At 45.2% G+C, this 21595-nt stretch overlaps 1 protein-coding gene across 9 annotated transcripts in view; it reads right to left on the bottom strand.

Annotated features, from left to right (window-relative positions):
• Positions 1-330: 330 nt before the first annotated feature.
• TGIF1 (TGFB induced factor homeobox 1) overlaps positions 331-21595 on the bottom strand; it is a 51337-nt gene continuing 30072 nt past the window's right edge. For 2 of the 9 annotated variants that reach the window (XM_025365522.1, XM_025365524.1), the window contains exons 3-4: positions 2175-2401; positions 331-1374 (exon numbers count right to left, since the gene is read on the bottom strand). In XM_025365522.1, the coding sequence (XP_025221307.1) occupies positions 799-1374; positions 2175-2357 (759 nt within the window). In that variant the 5' untranslated portion in view covers positions 2358-2401 and the 3' untranslated portion in view covers positions 331-798. Of the gene's footprint in view, positions 1375-2174; positions 2402-3498; positions 3606-4887; positions 4971-8222; positions 8407-8657; positions 9999-10943; positions 11149-21595 lie in introns of those variants that run through there. The other 7 variants (XM_025365520.1, XM_025365519.1, XM_025365517.1 and 4 more) reach the window with 7 other exon arrangements.

The following is a 21595-nucleotide window of genomic DNA, read 5'->3' on the forward strand; positions in this document are numbered from 1 at the left end:
TGCTTCAAGACTTTTCTTTACAACACGGCCATGTTTTAAACTATGCAGGACAGATCAGTAAGGGATTTAGTGGCTAGCTAAACACTGAAATGATTCAATTTGCCATGCAGGTTAAGTAAAGCTCTAAGGGCCTGCTATGCCTCCTATCAAGAGTAAATATCACACATCCTGTTTATGCAAACTGGCTTGTTGTCCACAGGTTTTCAAAGAGCTGTTGACACCCCCTAACACTGCACCCTACCCCCTCAGCTTCCTGCTCACTGGGGTGCTATATTCCTCCTCATTTTTAAGAAGCGCCTCCCTCAACAGAAATACTCTGAATTACAACAATTTTTAAAGAAAATACTTTATTGTCATGAAAAAAAGGCATCAATCAACTAGATTCATACTTGTTTGAAAAAAAATTGAAAATTTATTAATTAGACAGTATGTGGGCATCCTGTTCCACATGGGAATGAGAAGATGCTATAGGTTCTCTAAGTATTGCACAGTCTGAAAAAATAACAAAAAAGGGTAAGGGGAGGAAAAAAAAAATCACATGATATTGGGAACCATCTCACATTATGAATAATCTACCAAGAAACATTTAAAAAAGAAAACCCTTTGTTTCTACAGTAGCTTTGAGTTTATAGTTCTTGGAATGACTGTATTCCATTGAAGACATCTCAGTAACAGGAAGCTGTTTTAGCAATCCCATGTGCAAATATTAATAAAAAATATATAAAATAATGCAATTCATCTCTTGCCTTCACCCCGGCAATCATGACATTTCTGAGAACTGTTTTGCTTGAAAATGGGTTAAGCTGTAAGTTTTGCCTGAAGCTCCATCTCTGCAGCCCGTTTGAGTGCAACATCCACTAGAAGCTGAAATCCACTGAAGTCCTGGTTGAGGTCCGGTGGAGTAGGGGGAGGAGTGTTGAAAAGACCACTCTGTGTATTTGTACTTGGTCCAGATTTACACGTGTCCTCTGGGTACATGAGAGAGGTGTCTGTAAAGTTGTTGGCCGCTATCTGCTGTATGTCTGTGTTGTGTCCCACACCAACTGACTGGCAGAGAGAGAAAGGGACATCTTTCAATGCAGTCACAGTGGTATGGCAGATCACCGATGGACGAGCCAAAACTGATCCCGGGGATGACGGCTTAGGAGACAGTGGCCTCCCGAGGGTTGGGTTTGGCCCAGCTGTACAGGAATGAAAAGGGGTCTCCTCTAGAGCTGGCATGAAGTTTTTGATGCCCATCACGGACTCCACAGAGCTCGTGTCAGAAATCTTGGCCCCACGGCGGGAAATTGTGAACTGATTTGGATCTTTGCCATCCTTTCTCAGCATGTCAGGGAGGAGCCTGCGGCGGGCGTTGATGAACCAGTTACAGACCTGAAATCATATCGGTACGCTTTAACACTTTACTCATTCACTCAGCCAGCGGGTTCTGAGAACGTTCTATGGGGTACCTAATTGATCTTGCTCTCTGTATTAAAGAAAACATGAAAAGGCTTACCTGAACTTACAATGCTATTTCAAGGTATTTGAGCTCCTTGCTTTTCTTGCTCCGCCAAGAAAGCAAGCTATCTCCTGTCATAAACCTTCTAATTTCTAATACAAATTTCCTTCTTTGTCTCTTCATACTTAAACCTTTTCAGGATGAAGAAAAAGATGTAAAATCTCAAATGCTTAAAAATGATTTGAGAGAGAGGTTTACCTTTTAACTCTCCCCATTTTAACCTATCACCTACTGCCCCAACATTTAAGTTAATCAACTACAGGAACACCTCTCCTTATGAAAAGGGCCACTCCTCCCAGTAACTGATTTTTCCCAGTTCAAATGACTATGTCAACAGACAGAACATGAATAACCTCACTGAAGTCGTCCTTGTTTAAATATCAAACCAGTTTCCTGGGCAATAGAGTAAGGTTTAACCTCCTTTTAATGTCTGTTGCATAAAGGAAGGTTCTTTTAGGCATTAAAGGAAATGTTATCTGACAGATGACTGTCAAGTGTTTCTGTGTTCTCTAAATAGCTAGTTATTAGCTTTTAACACTATCAAGTTTACAATAAAAAGATATTCCTTCTGTCTTTGAGTGGAAAGGAGCTTAATGACTTGACACACAGGAATGCCATAAAATGACTTTGAAAATAAAAATGCATCTGTAAACCTCATGCTCTCTTTCTTTACCTGTAGTGTGGACAGGTGTGTTTGCTGGGACAGCAATGCTTTCTCTTGCTCGGAAGGATAGGCATTGTAACGATGCTCATACAGCCAATCCCGAAGAATCTGCACAGACTCCTTGGGTAGGTTGCCCCTTCTCCTTCTCTTGCCTGAGCCAGCGGATGAAGAAAGGTCCAAGGGAATGTCCATGCTGTCCTCATCCTCAGTCTCACTGCCAGATGCTGCAACAATACCTAGGAAAGGACAAAGGCCAGTTGTCAATTGCTCTATAAGCACAGCAACTACTGCAAAGCTCACTTTGGCTGACCATTCAGTGTAACCATGCTTTCCCAACAACTGAGAGCGAGGGGAAGGAGCAGTGTTTTCTGTCCTGAATTCAGGGTACAAGTAAAAGTAATTTGACTAGCACCACATGGGAGGTTCTCAACCAAACGCGAGACGCCTTTTCTCAGCCGCTTTCCTCTAGGATTCATTAACTTCTCACATTCCTTTTGAATGATGCTCAGAAAACTCTTTTGTCTAATCATTGGAGGAGACAAACTGCACCCAAATGAATAACCTGCCACATTGAAAACAGGAAGGGTGCTGTAGCAGTTGGAATGTGCCTACCAACCTTCCTTCTAAGATCAGTGCTAGCTAGGAAAAGCAACCTCACCAGTATCCTAATGTACATTTAAAATGTTACTCTTCCTCCTTCCTCTACTGAAGGTTTGAAATAAAAGGGGGCACTTGCACATTGTTTTCCACAGATACAAGGAAGGAAAATTACATACTACACTGAACCCAGTTAGTATTCTAAAGGTAAAATACATGTTAAAATTTTCTGCTAACACCATGCATGGTCATTGCTTATTCATTGCTACCTACATTTATTCAAAGTTAGACATCTACATTAAATGGGCAGTACCAGTCACCTTTTATTAAATACAACTACTGATGTTTTCAGTTTCATCACACAAAAATATTTTTCTACTACTGGTACTTTGGTAAGGTCAAAAGATGCCTAATACTAAATGAATTAAAAATGTCTCCTAAATTTCAGTTACCGGTTTGATCTCAATCTAGAATAGAATACTACATATCAATAAGCAGAGTTTAGTCTTAAGTGATTACATGACAAAGGAAACTGAATATGCAAGCCCCAGAGGAAGCTCTTTTGGCTGTAAGTACTTTAATCCTGCCAGAAATTTTAAGAATTCACAAGCCATAGAGAATATTTAAATCACAGATGGACTGGATTCAATAAAGCTTCAGACCTGGCCTTTACAGATATTTAAACATCATTCTGAACTTAAAAAAAAAATTAAATAACAAACGCTATTAACTCCACCTTTCAAAAACTACAGCAGGCTACTCCGAATGACTAAAGAAATACATTCTTTTGCTTGTAGACAACCTAGAATCTTAAAAACAGAAATGAATTACAAACAATGGCATGCTTGAAAAAAATCAGCACTTCTATATTAGGGGAAGTAATTACAATAACAAAAAATGTAAAGGTATGCATTTTTAGCTTTGTATGCTTTCTTTCCTTTGTAGTATGTAATTTTGGTTGAAAATATGACTTGACCTTAATTGAGCCAGTTCACCTTGACAGGAAATAAAAATGGAATATTCCTCTTAAGCTAAACACCATTTTTTTTTAAAGGAATTTTTCCCACCCATGTAATTGACTCTGACTTGGTGACACATTTTTAGTTTTGGACTGCAGGGGGCAGAAGGTGCTGCAGGGTATTCCTACAAAAGGCAGAACTCTCCAGACAAAGTAAAGCAAGTTCTAACAAAGAGGTGGATGATCTTGCAAATTCACTTTAGCTCGCGGCTTAATAAACAGCTACAAATAAACCACACAAGAATCCTAAGTTTTAACTGCTGTGTATTTGAAATTTCCCTCCTCTGATGATTTAAGTTTTTGAAGTTTTTAAAAACTGCCCATTTAAAACTGAAACTACTTTCACTATTGACGAGCCTTTCAAACCCATATTGAAATTTGGGTGAAAAACTATTAATGAAAAAGCTTAAAGAAATTACAGCTGGGTTCCTGTCTCACACTGGCTTTGATAATTAAAGAAATCGAACTTTTAAAAAAACTTGTCAAGTTAATTAAATGACTAAAGCAAACCTGAATACAGCAATTTGTTTCAACTCTCCAACATCTGAAAAGCCAGACATTCTTCTCAAGGCTATTATCTCCCTCCGTTTTTTAATCTAGAAAAAGTGTGAAAATTTGCTCATTGAACAGTGAATTCCCAACTGTAAGTTGGTAATCACAGAGTTTGAAACAAAAAAAGCCCCTGAAGCCTGCCCTTTGATCTGCTTGCCTAGTTTGACAAGAAGGCTGATCTTTCAGAATAGGTTAGTGACACACAAAAGCAGGTTTCAGTTAAGCAACACCAAACTGCAGCGCGACTTTTCAGTTCATTTAAATAAATGAATGCCAGGCCTCTGGAACTCTTAACAAATATTTCCAATATGTGCACAAAAGCTGAAGTAACAGGAAGTTAAAACTTCAGTTCCTTGGCTACGCCAGCTGATATTTCACTGCAGTAAAACCACGTTTGCTGCTGTCAGGACTGTTTTCATTAAAACTCTCCCTCCTGGTTGTGGCTCAGCTTGGAAAAACAAAGACTTTTTTCCTCCTTACTCATTTCCTATTGTAACAGCGCTTTTGAAAAGTTTCCCGGTTAAGACTTGTTTCCAAACGTGTTGCTTTGCTTACACTTTTAAAAATGTAGCGGTGGGGAGGGTGGGGGCAGAATCACAAGGTTCGTTCACTCTATCCACATACAAGGAAATGTTGTGTGGAAAGCCACAACATGGCCTGAGGATCCCACCGCTCTAAGCAGCGACCAACTTGTTCCTGCACTTTCTTTTTTCTTTTCTTTTCTTTTTTTTTGAGACGGACTTTCGCTCTTGTTGCCCAGACTGGAGTGCAAATGCCACAACCTCGGCCTCCCAGGTTCAAGTGATTCTCTTGCCTCAGCCTCCCGAATAGCTGGGTTACAGGAATGAACCACCACGCCCGGCTAATTTTGTGTTTTTAGTAGAGACGGGGTTTCTCCATGTTGGTTAGGCTGGTCTCGAACTCCTGACCTCAGGTGATCTGCTCGCCTAGGCCTCCCTAAGTGCTGGGATTACAGGCATGAACCACCGCGCCCGGCCCTGCACTTTCTTTTCTGAGTAGGTCGGTAACATCATGATGAGACAGGGAGGCCGGGAGACACTAGTTGTGAAGAGACTCGAGAAATAAGATCGATGGGAAAAGTCGAGGTGCACAGTTAGGAAAAAGCAAATTTAACCCAGCAAATTTCCTGACCAGAAGTTCTCCTTTGGGCCGGGAGCACTATCTCTTGCCTGTAATCCCAGAACTTTGGGAGGCCAAGGCGAGAGGATTTCTTTAGCCCAGGAGTTCAAGGCCAGCCTGGGCAACATAGCCGGACCCGGTCTCCAGGATAAAAAGAAAAAAAAAAAATCAGTATCTCCTTGGGAGAAGCAACAGGAATCGAACACCCAAGCCACCAAATCCAAGGTGTGGTTGGCGACCCCAGCCAAAGAGCAATCCCAAAGCAGGAATTCAACAGTTAAAAACTGGGAGCAAAAAGGCTTAGTGGATTTTCCTTATCGATCCTTCTGATTGTTTTTAAGCGATTTTAGGAGGTCTTTTGGCGTCACTCTCGGCTTTCTGGGAGGACACACTATTATCACAAACCAGTCTTACCAAACCACGGGCTCAAGAATGGAGCTGAAAGTGCACTTGTTTCAAGAGAACTTGAAAAGACTGCGGACTTTTATACGACGGACAGTAAGGCGGGCCCGACTTCCTCAGGAGTCTTTCCAGAGCCGACGGGGAAGGCTCCCCCCTCCCAGGTAGTTTTAGAAGGAGGACTGCGGAGGAGCACGGGGAGAGGGAGGGGCCCAAGGAGCTTTTGTTCTTCAGAGTTCCTCAGCCTCAAGTGAAATAGGCCGGCCCGCATACTGCACGAGTTAGCACAAGCAAAGGAACTCCAGGTCCCAATAAACTAGAAATGAGGCCGTGAATCCCACGTTCTCAGGGTCCTGCCCACCCCAGACTACTAGCCAGGGAAACCTAAAAAGGGAAAGAAACCCGGGTAACCTCGGCAGCCTCGGCTCCCCCGACGAGCCCTGAACCAGTCGCAAAGTTTCCCCTTCAGCCCGTCACCTTTCATTGTTTCCATGAGTCGGCGCCGGGGAGCTGGACCCTATGCGCCCTGGGATGGGGACCGCGGAAGTTCCCACCGATGCGGCCGGCGGGGCCCAGCCTTGGTCCCCAGCTCCGGGCAGAGGGCACGCGGCTGTGGGAGGCGCGCCGCGGAAGGGGCAGGAGGACCCCGAGAGTGCAAAGGGGGTCGCCAGGGAGGACCAGGGCGTTGGGGGGAGGTAGGCGAAAGTGCCGCGGGAGAGTCAGGGGGACGCCAGGAAAGCCGTGGAAAAGGAGCATTGAGGCTTCCCGAGGTGGGGGGGCGGGCCGTGGAAAGTAACCAGAGCCGCCCCCGCCACAGCCCGAACAATGCGGGGAGCCCACCCCGGCGGAAGCCCGGCTCTGCGCTAGAATCATCCTTGAAACAGAGCCCTCACTTATTCCGGGAAGGCCCACCACAACAGACAGCGCGTCTCCCTAGACCTGTCAGTCCCCTCAAGGGTCGGCACGGCTTTCACTGGGCGTCTCGTCTCGGACGCTCCCCGCGCGTTTTCTCCCAGAGCCAATTCCCTGTCCCGAGTCCGCCCTCCGTATCGCGGGGAGGGGGTCCTTAGGGCGTTCTCCCGCCAACTACTACCAGTTGATCCGAGTTTCACGTTTAATTTCACTCTCGCTGGAAAAGCCTGGCGGCAGAGAGAAGCTCCGCGCGTTTCAGGGCCTCCCACAGAAACGCAGCCGAAGGAACCCCGCTGGCCTTGCGGCTACCCCCCAGAAACGCCCCCCAGCGGGCTGGGTCTGAAAGAATGCGGAGTTCTAAACTCCAGGCGACTCCCGGGCATGCGCAGTAGCGCCGCCCCGCCCGTCCGCTTCCCGAGCGATTAACTTCTGTTTTGAACCACTCCACATAAATCACAACAGAAACGCCACCTCCAGCCCACGGCGGAACACTCGGGGGACCTCCCAACCAGGGACTCAAAAGTTAACTTCAAAAGGGACTTCACAGTCTTTGACCTTTCGGGGTGTTGTGTGTGCTTTCTTCCCCCCCGGCCTCCCCCCTCCGGTGTATTTTGTTTTTAAACCAAACTGACGGCAAGTTTTAGTTGTAAAGCTTCCAGAACGCTTCGTGGAAACAATGACAGCCTTGCTCTTTGCACTTACAACCAAGCCTGCTTGTCACATTTGGACACATTTTGACTGCATGCCGCTTGAAGCTGCTGGCCCTGGGTCCTAACTCTTCCTCCTGCCCCAAAATTCATCGTGGGAAAACTTTTAGAGACTGGGAATTTGTAAAAGTCTGGCTTTCCAGAGATGTTTACACCCGAGGGCGATGAGGGGGTCCAGAATCGCATTCCTTCTATCGTAAAAACACCACATCCCTAAAGAACACTGCTAGGGCCCGGCTGGGAGTAGGGGGGCGGCGGGGGCGGGGGGGCCTAGGAGTGGAACTTTCAGACAAAGGCGCGGCGGTCCAGCGGCCCCGGCCGCCTCGGGTCCGGATCGGGAAAAACTAGGTGGTGGGTCCTCCCTACTCGGACCCCATATCCCCAGCACGCGAGAAAGAGCGAGAAGCCACGCGGCGGCTGGGCCGAGCGTGGGGTGTCGGCGGAGACAATGAAACTTGCAGGCGCACAAACAAGGCACTGAGCGTGTTTCTTGACAACGTGCCAACAGCGTGGAGAGGCTCGCCCCACAACAGCCCCTCGTGTTGTGTCTAGCAGGAAAACAGCCGCTGCCGTTTCAGACGCAGCCTCAACAAAGAGCACGGCTGCCGCTCCAGCATGAGAGCCCCTGGGCGGAAAAGTCCACCAAGTGACTCCGCGCGGCGCGGCGCGGCCCGGCCAGCACGTTTCCCCGGACTCGCGTCTCCCGGTGCGCGCAGCCCGCGGCCGCCTTACCTTTCTTGCCTTTCATTCTGGATCTCCCCTCCCAGCGCGAGGCAAGGCTGGGGTCTGGAGGGTCCAGGAGCGGGAACACAGGGGACAAGCGAACGTCTCCTTCAGAGCCGACTCTCCCGTAACTTGTAGGACGTGCTCCAGCCGTTATTGCTAAACAGGGCGCTCTGATCCCAGGCGTCCGCTCCTTGGGTGGAATTCAAGTGACACTTGGGCTTCCTCCCGCCGGGATCTTCTGGCAGCCGGCCGGGGGCTCTCCCTCGCCCAACTCTCTCCCCTCCCCTCTCTGCTCCTTTGTTCCCTGCTCCTGCTCGGCGCACCTCGGCGCTGTCAGAGTGAGAGAGGCGAGGAGGGAAGGTACAGGAGGTCCTGCCTCCGCCCCCAGCCGCCCGCCCCGTCCCCCTCCCGCCCCGCCGCTCCTCCGCCCCTCCCCCGCACCTTCCAGCCAGGAGGACTGGACCGAGCGCAGCGGCCGCTGTCACTCGTCCCTTGGGGGCGGCGGCGCGGACGCGGGGGGTGGCCGGGTCCAGAAACGCGATCCTTTCCGCTTGCCGAGCACTGACCGCCCGCATCCCTCGCCCGCCGGTGGGGGAACCAGCCGAGCGCCCCAGGTTTCTCCCTTGGGCCTTTCTTCCCGGGGCTGGCGAGGGTGCGTTTGGTTAGTAAACTGCAATAGATGGAAAAAAGGACACCTCCCTTCTTCCCTCCTCCACCCCAGGGAAGAAAAGCCTCCCTGTCTCGTTTTTGACAGCTGCCCGGAACTCCTCTGTCCCTGCTCTAGCCGCACAGGACAGCCGCCTCACATTCAAGGGGCGGGGCACGGGAGGAAAAGTATTCGAGACAAGAACCAACTTCTTCCAGAATGCGCGGCTGCCATTGACACGCGGGCGCGGCGCGGCGCACCCTTCTCCTCCCGGGGCTCTTCCTCCAGCAGCAACAGTGGGAGGTCGGCGGGGGTGGTGGGGGGGAATGATGAGACACAACCTCAGCGAACGTCTGTTCCCCCGGGCTAAAGCTGCGAGTTCCGGACTGGATTGCAAGGCAGTTTCGAAATCTGACACGTTGCGGACAGACACTTGTCATGCTCACATGCTCTTTAAACGTCTCTGCCTGGTGGGGACGGCAGGGCGCGCACCCGCCTCGCCAAGACTCCGCCTGACACCCCGAGTCGCCGGACCCCGGCAGCGGCCACTTTTATAGCTAAGGGGTGACCACGCTGTGGCTGCTCCTCTGTTTCGGTCAACAGTGTCTGCTTTTAGGACTGGAACCCTCGTAGGGGATCCCTCCTCCCCTCCGGTATTTCAAACAGAAACTAGCCATTAAGTAAACACCCGTTCCTGTTGACTTATTTTGGTCCACATTAGGAGGGATCCAACGGGAGTTTCTTGATGAAATTGCCCTTTCAAAGACCAGATGCTGTTTGGCTCACTTTAAAGAAACGCATGCCCCTTCCTCTGGTTCTAGTTTTCGCGTGGTTACGTCCTGTTGTTTTGAAGCAAACGAACTGTCACATGCCACACAATGAGACTTCCCCCATCACTTTAAAAAAAAGAAAGAAAAACCCCAAACAAATAAGCCCAGCAGAGGCAGCGCCCGGGTCTGCCTCCAGCCTGGGCTCTGCTGTTTTTGTTCGGTAACCTCGGTAGAGATCCCGGCAGAAGAAACTCTGTGGAAATAAGATTAAACCCGAGGAGTACTAAGACGGCCAAGGGATAACTAACTCCACTTTGGAGCGTCTGTTTTAGGATTACCCCGAAAATTAGAGCCAGCCTGCCACCCTCCCTCAAAAAAAAAAAAAAAAGACACCCCCGCTCCGAGAGTGCGTGGAGGCCAGAGTTTAAAAAGCCTGGGTGGTTTTTCCAATTACAGGACTTAAAATGAATCAACAGGGGAAAAAAGCGTCTCTCTAAGAAGGCAGCGACCTTACGATTTTTTTCTTCTGTGGTTTGCTGACTGCTCGGCACAGAAGAGAACACACATCTAAAACGGCTCGGGGGGAACGTGGTCCTGGGGAGAAGCCACCCGCCCGGACGCTGCTCTGCAACTGCCGGGAGCACAGTTCCTTCCCGGACCTGGCTGCAGATGAATCAGCTGCTGCGCCCGGTGCGGGACAGATGTGGCGCGGGGAGGGAGCCAGCGCCCCCGCCGCCCGTTAGAGGGCCGCCTCGCTAGTTCATTTGAAGGGTTGTTTGTGGCTGGGATTGGTGGCTCATATCCGCTGGGGAGCCGGGAGCGGTGGAAGGAGAGACGCAGGGAGGAGGAGCCGGGGGCCGGGCGACGCTGCGACTCCGCGGCCTGAGTGGCAGGAGCCTCGTCTGGAACCGGGCGGTTACTGGGGAGACGCTTTGTTTGCTAACTTCGAAAGCGGCTTCGGCTGCCTCGGCAGCTTTCGAAGCCACTCCACAAAACACGCCTTCGGTCGGTTTAACCCTGCCTCCCTTCCCCGCCCGCTTTGGGCAGCTCGAGAGAAAACTGTTTCCCTCTTCCCCGTGGTTCTCCTTGGCCACGCGGTGGCTCTCATTATGTACACAAAGGTAGCTTTACTTTCGTCCAAGTGGACTTGGCTAATAATGACTGCGATTCTCAGGCAACCGAGATGAAAACCGAGAATTGCAGAGGGTTTATAGCTTGAAAACAAACTTTCCCGGGGAAGGGGGGAGGAGCGGAGACAATTAAAAGCCTCTTTCAAATTATGGGGAGGAAAAAATGGAGATGTGAACTCACCTTGGCTAGAAGTCAGGCTTGATCGGGCCAATGCACACCTTTTGCCCGAGCAAATCATATCGAAACAGTTATTAAAGCTGGCGAGGCACTCCAAAGAGAAACACTGGCACAATTCTGTGATGTAGCGAAAGCTCATAGCCCACCCGCCTCCGTAGATGCACCCCCACTGCCTCCCACCCCCCAACACTGATCCCAAACTTGTTTGGAGTTTTGAATTCTTGGTGCATTCTGGGAAGAAAGTGCTTCGGGTCAGTGCAACATAACAAAGGAAACAGCCTCAAAAAAGTGGGATTCAGATACCAGCAATTGCTTAGGGTATTTGTTGACTCGTTTTTCTCCAGGTGGAAAAGCAAGTTTCAGTTCTAGCTCTGTTAGTCCCTTCCAGTCTCAGGGCCTTGCTATAAAACGGATTCAATGACTTTTAAGATTCTTTCCAGTGTTTTTTTTTTTTTTTTTTTAACAAAGGATATGGATTCAAATTTGCTACATATTATTTGCTGATTCATATGAATGTTAATTGAATTGGGAAATTGCTTAAGTAAAATTGAGGCGTTGCTTGGTGCTGGTGGAGGCTGCTGATAAACGTTTTTCACCATTTTTTTTTTTCTCTCTAGACACACATAGTTCCTTTTGGTGTCTTATCTTCTAAAGTTGCCTCAAGGCCAAGCAAAGAAAGTTATTAAAAAGTTAAGTTGGCCGGGCGCGGTGGCTCAAGCCTGTAATCCCAGCACTTTGGGAGGCCGAGACGGGCGGATCACGAGGTCAGGAGATCGAGACCATCCTGGCTAACACGGTGAAACCCCGTCTCTACTAAAAATACAAGAAAATTAGCCGGGCGAGGTGGTGGGCGCCTGTAGTCCCAGCTACTTGGGAGGCTGAGGCAGGAGAATGGCGTGAACCCGGGGGGGCGGAGCTTGCAGTGAGCCGAGATCGCGCCACTGCACTCCAGCCTGGGGCACAGAGCAAGACTCCGTCTCAAAAAAAAAAAAAAAAAAAAAAAAAAAAAGTTAAGTTACTTTTCACAGCCTGCAAACCCTTCAAAGGCAAGAACTCAAATAACCAGAAAAGTGTACTAATAAATGCACTTAATATGATTGTTTTTTGATGCCAGGTCCACCAGGTGAAGATTGGAGGATGTGTTTGTTTCTTCTACTCAACAACAATTGATGAAGCATGATTTCCATCAAGGACTGTGTTCTAGGTGGAGAAAGGGTGACTCACCCAGTCATTGGATCTCTTTTACTTCCAGTCTCTGGAAGGCAGATCTCTTTATAAAATATGCAGACAGCTAGGCTCTAAACACTGGACAAGAGGTCTGTAATCATCCAGTCACATCTCAGGTCAGAGGGTCTTGGACTGCTTAAGAAAGAGCTGACCATTGTCTTAAGAGCCTGGGGCTGGCTTAGAGCCATCTTGAGGTGATTTTATCAGCCCCATCAGGATAATTCTCCTCGTCTTCCTTGCATGAATAATGTAACTGGTGCTACTACTTTTGTTTTTAGTCACTTTTCCTAGCCTGCACTTCCCTTCCCAGCCATCCTTTCTCCTCTGTAGCCAAGTCATCACTTCTCTTTACCTAAACAAGTTTTGGAATCCAAGGGATAAAACAGAAAGGCTGGGCGCTGTGGTTCACACCTGTAATTCTAGCACTTTGGGAGGCTGAGGTGGGTGGATCACCTGAGGTCAGGAGTTTGAGACCAGCCTGACCAATATGGTGAAACCCCATCTCTACTAAAAATACAAAAATTAGCTGGGCGTGGTGGTGTGCAACTGTAGTCCCAGCTACTTAGGAGGCTGAGACAGAAGGGTTCTTTGAACCTGGGAGACTGAGGTTGCAGTAAGCTGAGATCGCGCCATTGTACTCCAGCCTGGGTGACAGAGCAAGATTGTCTCAAAAACAAAAATAAAAACAAAAAACGGAAAGATAATTCCTTTAGCACAGGCTTCACTCTCCTTATTCTCAACATCTTGTGTCTACATTATTCTTTATAGTTTATGAAACACTTATTTAATCTCATTTAATGCCCAAACTAGTGATGTTATTTTTTTTAAAAGTCAGGATCACTTAACACATCCAAATACAACAAAGTTAAAAGGCATAAAACTGGGTACCAAACATAAATTATCTGATTATAAATCAAGTGGTCTCTGGGAAATCCTGTCATTTCAGAAGGTCAGATGGATGTGGAGGGCAGAAACTGACCTCAGATTATGCCAGGGACACCAGGGCCTCCTGAACACTGTGGGAGGCTGTGCTCTGAAACCTCCTGCCTCCAGTTCTACAAGAAGCTCTCTTCCAGTCTGTCTACTTTTTAAATTGCTTTTCTTCTCATTTTTTAACTACAAGAAAAGTTCTCAAAAATTCAAGCAAGAAAGAATATACTAAGTGAGACATGGCCGACCTGGTAACTGCCCCTTCCATTCTTCATTTAGGCATTTGTATATTATGCACAGATGTAATGGGATTTCCATTGTTGTTTGTTCCCAAGTCCCTTCTGCCCGGGATGCTCCTTCACCGCTTGTTGCTTGTCTGACAGTTTCTCACCAGTCAAGGCTAGGCTTAAATGTTACTTCTTAGAGGAGTCTTCGCTGATCACTTTACCTAAATTAGGTAGCCCCACTGCTATTGTGTAGCTCGGAGGTTCTCAATCATAGCCCTATTGACATTTGGGGCTGGGTCATTCTTTCTTGTGGGGCTGTCCTGCACATTGTAGGGTATTTAGCAACATCCCTGGACACTAACCAGTGTGTGCCAGTAGCATCCTTCCCCCAAGTTGTGACAAACACGGATGTCTCCACATGTTGGCAGATGTTCAATGGGGACAGAAATGGCAGATGGGGATCACCCCTGGTTCAGAACCACAGATCTAGCTCCATCCTTTCTTTCTTCCATAACATCACAGTTTTCAATTATTTTGCTTATTTGACTGTTGGCTTGGTTTTTTCCCTCTGACCTCTTATGCAAATGTATGTTCATTATTAAATCTTTTTTAAATTTGTTTTTTTTCATTTTAAAAAAATTTTCATTATTAAATCTTTATGCACTTAAGTGAACTGAGATCACACCACTGCACTCAAGCCTGGGTGACAGAGCAAGACTCTGTCTCAAAAACAACAACAAAAAACAAAAACAAACAAAACCTTTATGCACTTAACACAGTGCCTAACACATCATAGGTACCCAATATTTATCAAATGAATAATGCATGAAAGTGAGACTATATGGGAGCTACATGATAAGAACTTATGAATACAAAGAAGGAAACAGCAGACACTGGGGTTTACTTGAGTGGGGAGGGTGGGAGGAGGGAGAGGAGGAGAAATTTTGGGTACTGGACTTAATATCTGGATGATGAAATAGTATGTACAACAAACCCTGTGACATATTTTCTTATGTAACAAACCTTCACATGTACCACCAAATGTAAATTCTAAGTTAAAAAACATTTTTTTAAAGACACTTTAAAAACAAATTTAAAAAAATAAAAAAAAGGGGCTGGGCGCAGTGGCTCACACCTGTAATCCCAGCACTTTGGGAGGCCGAGGCGGGCGGATCACAAAGTCAGGAGATCGAGACCATCCTGGCTAACATGGTGAAACCCCGTCTCTACTAAAAATACAAAAAATTAGCCAGGCGTGGTGGTGGGCGCCTGTAGTCCCAGCTACTGTGGAGGCTGAGGCAGGAGAATGGCGTGAACCCAGGAGGCGGAGCTTGCAGTGAGCCAAGATCACGCCACTGCACTCCAGCCTGGGCGACAGAGCGAGACTCTGTCTCACAAAAAAAAAAAAAAGTACTTATTATTATTATTTTCATATTATATTGGCTGGGCTTGGTAGTATACACCTGTAGTGCATAGAGTTAGAGCCTGCAAAGCCTGGAAGTTCAAGGCTGCAGTGAGCTATATTGCACCACTGTTTTCCAGTCTGGGAGACAGAGCGAAACCCCATCTGAAAAACAAACAAACAAACAAACAAACAAACAAAAACCGCATTATTATCCCCATCTTACAGATGAAGAAGTTGAAGTCTGTGGGACTTAATTTATCCTGCCAGTATAACCCGTGGACCAATAATCTAAACAATACTAATATTCTACCATTTGCTTTTTCATTTATTTTCTTAGTAATGAGCATTTAATTGTTTCCAATGTGTAACTCAGCACAAAGAGATAGTGCAATTACATTTGAAATATTTAACAATTGATAGAATATGCACATCAACCAATTAGAAGAGCCCCTTCTGATTGTGTACTGGGGCATACTGATAATGAACCAGCTGGGCCCGGCAGAATGTTAGTTTGTAGGCAGATCTTTTGGGGCTTCTGTAAGCTATCTGTATGAGTTTCTGGGAGGTGGAATAGTTGCATCAAAATGTGTTTCATTCAGAATTTTGATAGATATTGCCAAATTGCCTCCAAATGATCTTACCTATTTAAAATCTCACCAAAGTTATGTGAGATCTCTTTCTCTGTGCCCTCACTAACACTGAATATTATTAATCAATTTCCTATTTGTCTATCTCCCAGGTAAGTAAATGGAACCTAATGTTTTTATTGTTCACATTTCTTTGAGAGGGTGAGCCCATTTTTGTATAGGTATTAGTCATTTTTATTTCTTCTTCTTGCTTATTCATAACATTAGTTATTAAAGACTTTGTATTTATTTAATAAAAGTAGAGATACGGTCTCACTATATTGCCCGGGCTGGTCTTGAACTCCTTGGCTTCAAGGAATCCTCCCGCCTCAGTCTCCCAAAGTGCTTGGATCACAAGTTGAGCCACTGCACAATCCTGTTCGTAACTTTTGCCAAATTTTCTATTGTATTGGTTTTTTTGTGTGTCTGTTCTTTTTTCTTTTCTTTTTAAAATGATAAGAGACAGCCTGTTTTTGTACTAGCTTAAAAGCTCATCTGACAAAGAGCAAAAAGCAGTGAACTAATATTATAAATGCAAGAAGGCAATGTGTCCCCATTTGTTTTAAAAAATCATTGTTTGGACTAAGTACTATATTTATAAATACAAATATATAATAAAAGACCTTCAGAATACTGCACCAGTTTTTAACTTTTTCCTTTTCTTTCCATTAAAGGATTAATTCATCCATGTTTCCATTTATCACAGTTACTTCTTCCCAAAGCTCTGGTGTAGCCATTTATAATAACAATAAAATGATGAAATATCTAGGAATAAAATTGACAAGAAATTTGTGCAAGTTTTATGAAGAAAACTTGAAAACCCCACTGAAAGACATAAAGGAAGACAAGTAAAACAAAAGACAACTTATTCTTTCTAGCAAGATCCAATAGTGAAAGTTATGTGAAGATGTTTATTCTCCCCAAATCAATCTTTAAATTCAAAGTAATTTTCATTAAAAGACCAACAGGGCTTTCTTTTTCTTTTTAATGGATGAAACAATGCCACAGTTCATTGAAATGAAAACCTCGCAGCAGCTGGGGAAATTCTGAAAGAGAAAAGCTCGTGTAGGGGAAGAGCTGGCCGGGGAAGCCTTCCAAAATTTAAAGCATATTTTGAAGTTTATAATTTAAATGTAAAAGTTTTATGCTGGAGAAATAATAAAGAGGAAACAATAAGGAGACAGATTAGAATATAATGGGGATTTAGATTTTGGCAAAGGTGGCTTTTCATATCAGGGATAAATTGAATTGGGATAATTGACTACCTTTGGTTAAAAAAAATAAAACTAACTCTTCATTTCTTTTTTTTTTTTTTTTGAGATGAAGTCTCGTTCTACCGCCCAGGCTGGAGTGCAGTGGCCAGATCTCAGCTCACTGCAAGCTCCACCTCCCCGGTTCACGCCATTCTCCTGCCTCAGCCTCCCAGGCGCCTGCCACCTCGCCCGGCTAGTTTTTTGTATTTTTTTTTTAGTAGAGACGGGGTTTCACCGTGTCAGCCAGGATGGTCTCGATCTCCTGACCTCGTGATCCGCCCGTCTCGGCCTCCCAAAGTGCTGGAATTACAGGCTTGAGCCACCGTGCCCGGCCAGCCCTAACTCTTCATTTCACGCCCTTAACGTAAGTACAATTCATCTGAATGGAAGATTGAAATGTAAAAGTAATTTAAAACGCACCTATGTATATTCTAGAATAGTAGTTCTCAAAGCAGGGTGTGTGTGTGGCAATTTTCCCTTCCAGCAAACATTTGACAATGTCTGGAGACGGTGACTGCAACTGGAGAGGAGGTGTTGCTACTGGCATCTAGTGGATAGAGGCCAGGGATGCTGCTCAACATTCTACCACACACACCACAGCCCCTACAACAAGAATTCTCCTGTTCAAAATGTCAGTAGCGCCAAGGGTGAAACACATGCTTCTAGAAGAAAGCATGAGTAAATATATGATCTTGGAGTGGGGAAGGCCTTTCTAATCAGAGCACAAAATCAAGAAATGATAAGAGATAAAAATGTTTATAAGTATTTTGTTTCTTAGAAAGAATTTATGTTTAAGGAAAAATTGTATAAAATTTTCAAAGGCTAAGAAACTTGGAAAAATAGTTGTAGCACACGTCAGGCACAAGCCCAACTGACTTAATTCATGAAGGGTTTATACAAACCACAGGAAAGAAAAACTCTGTGTTTAGAAAGTTGGACAGCCTGTAGATTCGTATTTCACCTAAAAACGAATCCAGATAACCAAAAAACATGGTGCAGGGGTCGGAGGCGGGGACATGAAAACTTTGTTTTGCTGTCATTGCAACAATAAGGTAAATCAGATTGAATTGATATGGAAAGATCATTAATAGATGTTAAGTTGTTTTATTTAAAAGCAAGGTATAGAGCTCTACAATATTATCCCTTTTGCAAAAAACTTTTGTATGCCTGTATTTTTCTGGAATTATAAGTGTAGAAAGATTAACAGTTACTACCTTTGGGTGATATAAGGTTGGAGAGGAAGACACCAGCCCATTCTTAGACTGACTCGGGGAGCCTACATGGTCATTTTTAATGAGTAAATAGCAGTCTGTTGAAACTATGGATATAATTTATGTACTAGTGCCCAATTATTGGACATTTAGGTTTGGTTCTCATTTGTGTTAAAGGAGATTTTCACAAATCTTGTATAAAAAACTGAGCAGGGATCTGAAATGGGACACAGTTGTGTTTAGAGTGGGGAAGGCCTTTCTAATCGGGGTAAAAAGGGGTAAGTTGAAGTCTGTCTCTGGAGTCCCAGAGCCATTGGTGGTTAATCATTAGCAAATGTGAATAACCCCTAATGACACTCTGGGAGCCAATTATTCATTGTCTTTTACAAGAAATAAGAACAAATACTGTCAAACCATTTACCAATCCAAATGGCTTTGGATTTGGATGACCAAATCTGCAAAATTGGAAATGTTAATCCTGATGCAGGTAATCTTTTTTTTTTTTTTTTGAGAAAGAGTCTTGCTCTGTCACCCAGGCTGGAGTGCAGTCGTGTGGTATCGGCTCACTTGCAACCTCTGCCTCCCAGGTTCAAACAATTCTCCTGCCTCAGCCTCCCAAGTAGCTAGGAATACAGGCATACACCACCATGCCTGGCTAATTTTTGTATTTTTAGTAGAGACCGGGTTTTGCCATGTTGACCAGGCTGGTCTCGAACTTCTGACCTCAAGTGATCTGTTCTCCTCGGCCTCCCAAAGTGCGGGACTACAGACCTGAGCCACCACGCCTGGCCGCAGGTAATTCTTATAGAAGATTTGGCCAACCATTATAACATGGTAAAATAGGGCAAGATGCTTTTGTTCTCAAATGAACTTTATGCTGTCAATGTATGGATGATGTCAACACATCCCTTGAAAGACAGGAAACATTTAAGTAAAAGTTTTCCAATCTAGTGGCGTATTTATAAATGAGGGCAATCTACTATCTCCCAAAGTGTTTATCATGTTGCCAGAGAATGTCAGGCAAAAGCCAATACAATTGTTCCATATGGCCGGGCGCGGTGGCTCACGCCTATAATCCCAGCACTTTGGGAGGCCAAGGCGGGTGTATCACGAGGTCAGGAGATCAAGACCATCCTGGCTAACACGGTGAAACCCCGTCTCTACTAAAAATACAAAAATTAGCCGGATGTGGTGGTGGCGAGGACCTGTAGTCCCAGCTACTCCGGAGGCTGAGGCAGGAGAATGGTGTGAACCCGGGAGGCGGAGCTTGCAGTGGGCCGAGATCGCGTCACTGCACTCCAACCTGGGCGACAGAGCAAGACTCTGTCTCAAAAAAAAAAAAAAAAAAAGTTCTTCCCTACTACCTTAAAAGGGAGGAAAACTTACTCATTTCCAAGTGATTTGCATAAACTTTATGTTTAAAACTTAGGGCTGGGTACAGTGGCTTATGTCTGTAATCCCAGTACTTTGGGAGGCCAGAGGTCAAGAGTTTGAGACCAGCCTGGGCAACATAGCAAGACTCCAATCTCTACAGAAACTAAAAATTAGCTGGGCATAGTGGCACACGCCTCTAGTTCCTGCAACTTGGGAGGCTGAGGCAGGAGGATTGCTTCACCCCAAGTGTTCGAGGCTACAGTGAGCAGAGATCACACCACTGCACTCCAGCCTGGGTAACAGAGCAAGACCCTGTATCAAAAAAAATAAAAATAAAAATAAATAAATAAATGAAATATTTTTTAAAGCCTTAGATATTTTTTATTTTATTTTCCCAACCCTATTTGGAAGCTTTCCTTAGCAACATGTGTTTTACAGAGTAGTTTAGTAGAGCTCCTCTTCAAGGGTGAAATACATGTCTAAATCAGTACTCTTTTTTTTTTTTTTTTGAGACAGGGTCTTCCTCTGTTGCCCAGGCTGGAGTGCAGTGGTTTGATCTTGGCTCACTGCAATCTCTGCCTTCTGGGCTCAGGTGATTCTCTCACCTCAGCTTCCCTAATAGCTGGGACCAAAGGTGCCTACCACAATGCCTGGCTGATTTTTGTTATTTTTTTTAAAGACCGGGTTTCACTACGTTGCCCAGTCTGGTCTTGAACTCCTGGGCTCAATCGATCCGCCCACCTCAGCTTCCCCAAGTGCTGGGATTACAGGCATGAGGTGCCACGCCCAGCCCAGTTCATATTTTTCTTTCTCCTTTCCCTGAGACAGGCAACAATTCACACACGTCTACTAGTCCTGAATAAATTTTATTTAAAAAAAAAGTTTTAGGGCTGGGCGCCATGGCTCATGCCTGTAATCCCGGCACTTTGGGAGGCTGAGGTGGGCGGATCACCTGAGGTTGGGAGTTCAAGACCAGTCTTACCAAAATGGAGAAATCCTGTCGCTACTAAAAATACAAAATTAGCCAGGCATGGTGGTGCATGCCTGTAATCCCAGCTACTCGGGTGCTGAGGCAGGAGAATCGCTTGAACCCGGGAGGTGGAGGTTGCAGAGAGCCGAGATCTGCCACTGCACTCCAGCCTGGGCAATAGACCAAGACTCCGTCTCAAAAAAAAAAAAATTAAAATAGCGAGGTGACTTCAGAAACAAGGACTCTGTTGTGTCCACAGTGTTTTTGTTTGTTTTGCTTTTTAAACTTTTGATTATGGAAAATTTTAAATATATCCAACAGTGATGAGATCCTAGTGTAATAAATCCCGACAGAACCATCACTCAGCTTCAACAATGATCAATTCATGACCCCTCTGGTGTTGCCTTCTCCCTTACACACTTCCTCTTCACCTATGTTACTTTAAAGCAAATTCCAGACATCATACATCTTCTGGATAAGCTCTCATAGTGAATGATCTGGCTTGCCTGATCAGTAACTCCTTATTCTTCAGTCTAAATGATTTGTTTACTAATGGGGCCAAGTAGTCCCAGAATTATGCTCTATTGTCTTTTTCTTTCTAGCTATGTATATTCCTATGTTTATACAATTTCTTCTTGCCAGAAAGAACAATTCCATTTTATCTTCAGATGGAACTTTAATGCTTTTAGTTCTACTAGCTTATTTCAGACCAATGACAGAGGGAAAACTTGTCTTTTGGACAGTTCTACTCTCAAATATTTATTTCCACTTCTGTTTGCACTGGTCAGACTACATGTCTTGATTTTTTTGGTTCAGGAAACATGTTCACCAAATCAGTACCTCACTTTGAGATCTCCAGGAAGATTGTTTTACTTTATTGACTAGACAAAATTAATTTTTAGAAAAAATAATGGCTAATGATTTCCTTCGTGTGTGTGTGTGTGTGTGTGTGTGTGTGTGTGTGTGTGTGTATGAAATGATGGGAATGGAAGATGGGGGAATGAAGTCTAGAAGGATCTGATACATCCAACATGGGGCTGTTTTTAGCCAGCACAGCCAGATGGTGACATAGAAACACAAACAGCCACATTACAAAGTTTTAAAAACGTAACATTCTGACCTTCAGGTTTGAAAAAAGTAGGACAATTTCAGGTAACTTATCTGAATGCTTGTCCTCCCTCCCTCCCCTCCTCTCTCTTCTCCCGTCTCTCATAACTCTCGCACACATGACCCCTCACTGGAAGTCACACATCTGTAATTTGTGACTAAATATTTTTTGCTTCACAAGAATCCCATTTGGTTTTAAAAACTAAACCAACTTTTTCAAAAGCAGGGTCTAGATGGCTTGACTTAGGTTCACTTTGCTTTCAACTAATAAAATGATATATTGATTCTATCAGCTTCTTTATGGAAAAAAAATACAACAACCACC

This window comes from Theropithecus gelada, chromosome 18 (genome assembly GCF_003255815.1).
Source record: "Theropithecus gelada isolate Dixy chromosome 18, Tgel_1.0, whole genome shotgun sequence".
NCBI lineage: Eukaryota > Metazoa > Chordata > Mammalia > Primates > Cercopithecidae > Theropithecus > Theropithecus gelada.